At 40.8% G+C, this 6,835-nt stretch overlaps 1 protein-coding gene across 1 annotated transcript; it reads left to right on the top strand.

The window, feature by feature from the left end:
- The first annotated feature begins 639 nt into the window (after window positions 1-639).
- On the top strand, window positions 640-4,550 carry Tlr7 (toll like receptor 7). The gene is given in 3 exon segments (XM_041639895.1): window positions 640-651; window positions 1,454-3,952; window positions 3,954-4,550. Coding segments are annotated over 3 exon segments (3,108 nt in total).
- The last annotated feature ends 2,285 nt before the right edge of the window (window positions 4,551-6,835 follow it).

Raw genomic sequence — 6,835 nt, 5'->3', positions numbered from 1 at the left:
GACCCATTTCCCAATGGTACACCTTCCTCTCTCCCTATTTTCTCACAAAGAACCTTCGAAGGTCGGGCTCCACTTTCTCCAAGCAGGATAACGCTCTCCTTCAAATCCTGATGCATGGTCAGCTCAAAGCAATCCTTTGCCTGAAGGTTTATGTAACTGTTTTTCCCTCAAACTAGGTGTCTCAAGCTCGCAATCCTAACAAACCCCAGTGCGCAAGGAAAGCAGGAGAAAGCATCTTGCAGGTGGTTTCTGCAGTGACTTCCAAAAAGAATGTGAGGAGAGACCCTGATTACAAAATGGCAGAAGCACATGTTTAATAATTGGAAGCCATTACGAAAATCCGTGACTATTGCTGAGCTGTGTCTTAATTTGTAATAGAGAGAGAATGGATTGATTTTTTCTTTTCGTCCTTGGAATATTATGAGACTTGACAATCATGAAACATTTTTGCATATATTCCAAGGAAGGCTTAGCAAGAAAGCATTAGCTATACTAGCGTCTTAGTGCATTGTTGCCCTCAAGTGTATATATATTTCAGCATTCCTTAGCCCCCAAATTTTGTAGTTTGTTGCCTCTCTGTTGTAGCACTCTATGTAACAACAAATAGAATCTTAAAATCTGTTTTGGACAGCAAAGGAGATGGCTCAGTGGGTAAGTATGGTGGTGTGAATGAAATGGCCCCATAGGCTTATGTTGGAACATTTGGTTCCCAGTTAATGGAACTTTTGGGAGCAATTAGGAGGTATGGCTTTGCTGGAGGAGGCGTGGCCTTGTTGAAAGAGGTGTGTCACTGATGGTGGGCTTTGAGTTTTCGAAAGTCCATGCCAGCGCCAGTCTGACTGCTGTTTACATATCACACATGAACACTCCCCGCTACTGCTCCAGTGTCGTGCCTACCTGCCTGCTACCATGCTTCCTGCCATGATGAGCAGACTAACCCTCTGAAATTATAAATAGGAACCTGACTAAATGCTTCCTTTGATAAGCTGTCTTACTCATGGAGTTTCACAGCAATAGAGCAATAACTAAAACGGTAAGGCTACTTGCCAACAAGCCTGAAGACCTAAGTTTGATCTGCAAAACCCACAAGGTGGAAGGAGAGAACAGACTCTCACAAGTCCTCTGACCTCCACAACCTTGCCATGGTGTGTGCACATCCGCACGCATATGCACATATTCACACTCACACAAGATAAATAGATAAATGAAAAAATGCTTTAAGATATTGTGTTAGAGAGCTGAGATTCTACAAGCGAAACATAAAACCAATTTATTGAAAACTTTAGTGTTGGAAAAGGACAGTCATAGGGCCAGAGGTGCTGTTTACACTACAACAGAAGAGATCTATGCTATTTATTTTTATAATTTGCCAAAAGAGAGGAAGCAAATGGGACGTTTGAATTGTTTCTCGGTATATTTTATAACAATAATTTATTCTTTCTTTTATTTTCAGGTATTTCCAGTAAGGACACTAAAGAGACAAATCTTTATCTTTTTAAATATGACCTTAGTTTCTAGAGTCCTTGGGTCTCGATGGTTTCCTAAAACTCTACCTTGTGATGTCAATCAAGATAGTACAATGACCTATGTGACTGTGGACTGCACAGACAAGCATTTGACAGAAATCCCTGAGGGCATTCCCACTAACACCACCAACCTCACCCTTACCATCAACCACATACCAAGCATTTCTCCAGACTCCTTCCGTAAGCTGACCCATCTGGAAGAGATCGATTTCAGATGCAACTGTGTACCTATTCTACTGGGGTCCAAAGTCAATGTGTGTACCAAAAGGCTTCAGATTAGACCTAGAAGCTTTAATGGACTCTCTGACTTAAAAGCCCTTTATCTGGATGGAAACCAACTTCTAGAGATACCTCAGGATCTCCCATCCAGCTTACAGCTTCTGAGCCTCGAGGCCAACAATATCTTCTCCATCACAAAGGAGAATCTAACAGAACTGGCCAACATTGAAGAACTCTATCTAGGTCAAAACTGTTATTATCGCAATCCTTGCAATGTTTCTTATTATATCGAAAAGGATGCTTTCCTTGTTATGAAAAATTTAAAAGTTCTCTCGCTGAAAGATAACAATGTCACAGCTGTCCCCACCACTTTGCCATCTAATTTAATAAAACTCTATCTTTATAACAACATCATTACAAAGATCCAAGAAGACGATTTTAATAACCTCAACCAATTGCAAATTCTTGACCTAAGTGGAAATTGCCCTCGCTGTTACAATGTCCCATATATGTGTACACCATGTGAAAATAATTCCCTCTTGCAGATCCATGACAATGCTTTCAGTTCATTGACAGAATTAAAAGTTTTACGTCTCCACAGTAACTCTCTTCAGCATGTGCCTCAAGCATGGTTTAAAAACATGAGAAACCTCCAAGAACTAGACCTCTCCCAAAACTACTTGGCCAAAGAAATTGAGGAGGCCAAATTTTTGATGTTTCTCCCTAACCTTGTCCAGTTGGATCTGTCTTTCAATTATGAGCTGCAGGTCTACCATGCATCTATAACTTTACCACAGTCACTCTCATTGCTGAGAAACTTAAAAACTCTGCATATAAAAGGCTATGTCTTTAAAGAGCTGAAAAACTCTAGCCTTTCTGTATTGCACAATGTTTCCAGTCTCGAAGTTCTTGACCTTGGCACTAACTTCATAAAAATTGCTGACCTCAACATATTCAAACAGTTTAAAAACCTCAAACTCATAGACCTTTCGATGAATAAAATATCCCCTTCTGAAGAGCCAAGGGAAGTTGGCTCCTGTCCTAATGCCAGAACTTCTGTAGACCGCCATGGGCCCCAGGTCCTTGAGACCTTGCATTATTTCCGGTATGATGAATATGCACGGAGCTGCAGGAACAAAACCAAAGAGTTGCCTACTTACTTACCTTCTAATGAAGACTGCCACACATATGAACATACCTTAGACCTAAGTAGAAATAATATATTTTTTATCAAGCCCTCTGATTTTCAGCATCTTTCATTCCTTACATGCCTCAACTTGTCAGGAAACACCATTGGCCAAACTCTTAATGGCAGTGAATTCCAGCCCTTAAGAGAGCTGCGATACCTAGACTTCTCCAACAACCGACTTGATTTACTCTACTCCACAGCCTTTGAGGAGCTCCACAAGCTGGTAGTTCTGGATTTAAGTAGCAACAGTCACTACTTTCAAGCAGAAGGAATTACTCACATGCTGAACTTCACCAAGAAACTACGGTCTCTGAAGAAACTCATGATGAATGACAATGACATCTCTACCTCTGCCAGCAGGACCATGGAAAGCGACTCTCTTCAAATTCTGGAATTTAGAGGCAACCATTTGGATGTTCTATGGAGAGACGGTGATAACAGATACTTGGGCTTCTTCAAGAATCTGTTGAAATTGGAGGAATTAGATATCTCCAGGAATTCGCTGAGTTCCTTGCCTAATGGGGTGTTTGAGGGAATGCCACCAAATCTAAAGACCCTCTCCATGGCAGAAAATGGTATCAAGCATTTCCCTTGGGAAAAACTCCAGCTACTGAAACATCTAAAAAATTTGGACCTCAGCCACAACCTGCTGACAACTGTCCCTAAAAGGTTAGCCGACTGTTCCCAAAATCTCACGAAGCTGATTCAGTTGCGTTATCTAGACCTCAGTTTAAATAAGATTCAGGTCATTCAGAAGACTAGCTTCTCAGAAAATGTCCTCAATAAACTGAATATGTTGCTCTTACATCGCAATCACTTTCTGTGCAACTGTGATGCTGTGTGGTTTGTCTGGTGGGTTAATCATACAGAAGTTACTATTCCTCACCTGGCCACTGAAGTGACCTGTGCCGGACCAGGAGCACACAAAGGTCAGAGTGTCATATCCTTGGATCTGTATACGTGTGAGTTAGATCTCACGAACCTGATTCTGTTCTCAGTTTCCATTGCTTCAGTCCTCTTTTTTGATGGTAGTCATGACAACAAGTCATCTCTTTTTCTGGGATATGTGGTGCATTTACTATTTCTGGAAAGCCAAGATAAAGGGCTACCAGCGTCTGCAATCAATGGAGTCTTGCTATGATGCTTTTATTGTGTATGACACTAAAAATTCAGCTGTGACGGAGTGGGTTTTGCAGGAGCTGGTGGCTAAACTGGAAGACCCAAGAGAGAAACATTTTAATTTGTGTCTAGAGGAAAGGGACTGGCTACCAGGACAGCCAGTTCTAGAAAATCTTTCCCAGAGCATACAACTCAGCAGAAAGACAGTGTTTGTGATGACCCAGAAATACGCAAAGACTGAGAGTTTTAAGGTAGCCTTTTATCTGTCCCATCAGAGGCTCATAGATGAAAAAGTAGATGTGATTATCTTGATTTTCTTGGAGAAGCCTCTGCAGAAGTCTAAGTTTCTTCAGCTCCGGAAGAGACTCTGTGGGAGTTCTGTCCTGGAGTGGCCTTCAAATCCACAGGCTCACCCATACTTTTGGCAGTGTCTGAAAAATGCTCTGACCACAGACAATCACGTAGCTTATAGTCGGGTGTTCAAGGAAACAGTCTAGCTCTTTGCAGAATGTGGTCATATGTGGCAAGAGGCCCGGTTGCCTGAATTTTTCATAAAGGTTTCAATAAAAGAATGTCTGAAAAATTTTCTAACAGCTGCCATTGCTCAGATCAGTGGGAAATAATCAATACACGGCACAGAAATCAGAAAAAGGACATTGGCAGGCTCGCTGCTTTCTTCTTTCTTTGTGGCACCATTCGTATTCAAATATCTTCCCCAGCTCATCTAGAAAATATTTTGGGGAAAAGAGTGCCTAGGAAGAAACGTAGGCTCTGATGTGTCTGCATGCCATTGAGAAGAAGCATAGGCTCTGATGTGTCTGCATGCCGTTGAGAAGAACCTCACATCTGCTCTTAAAAAATACCAGTATTTTCAGTAGTCCATAAAAAGTGGTCAAGCTCTGTCTCTCTGACTAAACTGTACCAAAGTTCAATGAAATAAAAGCAGAGAGAACTTCTCAAACAATTGTGTCACCACCATGTGGCATCCCCTGCAGCACACACCAAATGCTGGCACTGGACAGTTGGGAGCTATTCAGTGCCTCCTACTCATTTCCCTAGGGTCCATTGATGGGCTCTGTGGGGAAATAGAGGAACATTTGTGCCATCCATGGACATGGTCAATTTATAACTGGAAAAAAAATAATATCCCCTCAGGCAAAATTATATTCTTTTCATTTGATGACAATTATCTGCTGAAATACATTTTATGTGCATGGCAAATACTGTTTCCAAAGTAAAACGCTTTTTAAAGATATCTGTGGTAATTAATGTTATTTTGTGAACTAGTGCCGATATTTGTAAGTATATGTAACCGTGGTGCATCAATATTAGCTGGTTTCCATGATAAACCCAAATGGGGGATTGAAAGAATATGTATTTTTGAATTATCAGGGATGACAAATTAGATGGATCTCAATTGTATAATTTGATTTCTGTTTTTTAATGGAGAGGGAAAATCATAGAGGTTAAATAAGCTTAGCAGTAGGAAATCATCAGGGGAGTGTGTGTGTGTGTGTGTGTGTGTGTGTGTGTGTGTGTGTGTGAACTCAGGCATCCTTCTTAGGAATGATATCCAGTCCTTTTAAGACAGGTTTCTCCTATTGACCTTGAACTCAACAACTAAGCTGGCCTGGCTGAACAGGGATCTGCCTGTCTCAGCCTCAGAGCTTAGTGTGTCTGGCACTAAACTTGGCATTTTTACATAGGTGCTCACGCTTGCAATGCAAGTGCCTTACTGACTGGAGCCATGCCTCCAGCCTGAAAACATCACTTTTATTTTCGACTTTCCTATCCAAAGATAACAGAAAGAACTCAGATATTATTAAGATAAACTTGGTAGAAATTCACATGGGTTTGAAGTTTGAAATATGACCAAGTTGCCATTTGGGGGGAAAAAGATGTGTACAGGTTTCAAAACATGAAGTGATAGCCTAGTGGAAGGGCATTTTCCTCACCTGTGGAAATACCAAAAGGCTCAATTTAGGAGTATCTGGGAAGAGATAGTACGTAAGTTGTTTCCAAAGGAAACTAGTAAGAAGTTTCACAAAATTCCAAACTAACCTCTGGAACAGCAGAAAACAACAGAGAAGTAATTAAACTTAGACATTTCACAATTTCTCTGAGCTTCGTTGTATTTAATAAATGGTGTTCTGCTTAAGTGAAAACACAGATAATGTCACAAAAATTCAGCTCTTAGCTGCTATATAGTTTCTTCTACTAACATGCATAAATTCATAAATTTATGCTATCTTGGTGATTTATAAAGTATTAATCACTCTGAGACAACTTAAGGATCTTCTAAGAAAGCATTAAGAAGAGGGGAAACTAAAAATACCATGACTCATAAGCCAGTATATTTGTACATGATATACAGTGATTTGATGTGGGCTAACACCTCAGAACACACCAACAGATGGTTATTGTTGCTTGCCTGTATTGTCACTATGAGTCACTCTTTTAATGACCTCAGGGTTCTCTGTGAGGGTCGATAGGAGGAGGGTTGTCTATGAAGTACACAGAACAAAGCCACCGCCTTAGACTACCTTGAGAACTTTATTCCCTGGTTCCACAGAAAGCTCTCAATGAAGAGTTTCTCTGCTGATCTAATGGCTATGTCTCAGGAAGGACTTGAAGATTCTCCATAAATCTCACTCCACCATCATGATTTGGCTTCTAGTTCCTTGAAACTATGGCCCTGATGAGGGCACATCTTTTGACCTGGGATCAATATTGTACCTTGACAAGATGTCAATATTTTTATGATCCCAGACGTGGGCATTGG

Source organism: Microtus oregoni, unplaced genomic scaffold (genome assembly GCF_018167655.1).
Source record: "Microtus oregoni isolate MIOR12 unplaced genomic scaffold, Mior012 000061F_ref0000440, whole genome shotgun sequence".
NCBI classification, from domain to species: domain Eukaryota; kingdom Metazoa; phylum Chordata; class Mammalia; order Rodentia; family Cricetidae; genus Microtus; species Microtus oregoni.
This window is presented reverse-complemented; position numbering and strand designations above follow the sequence as displayed.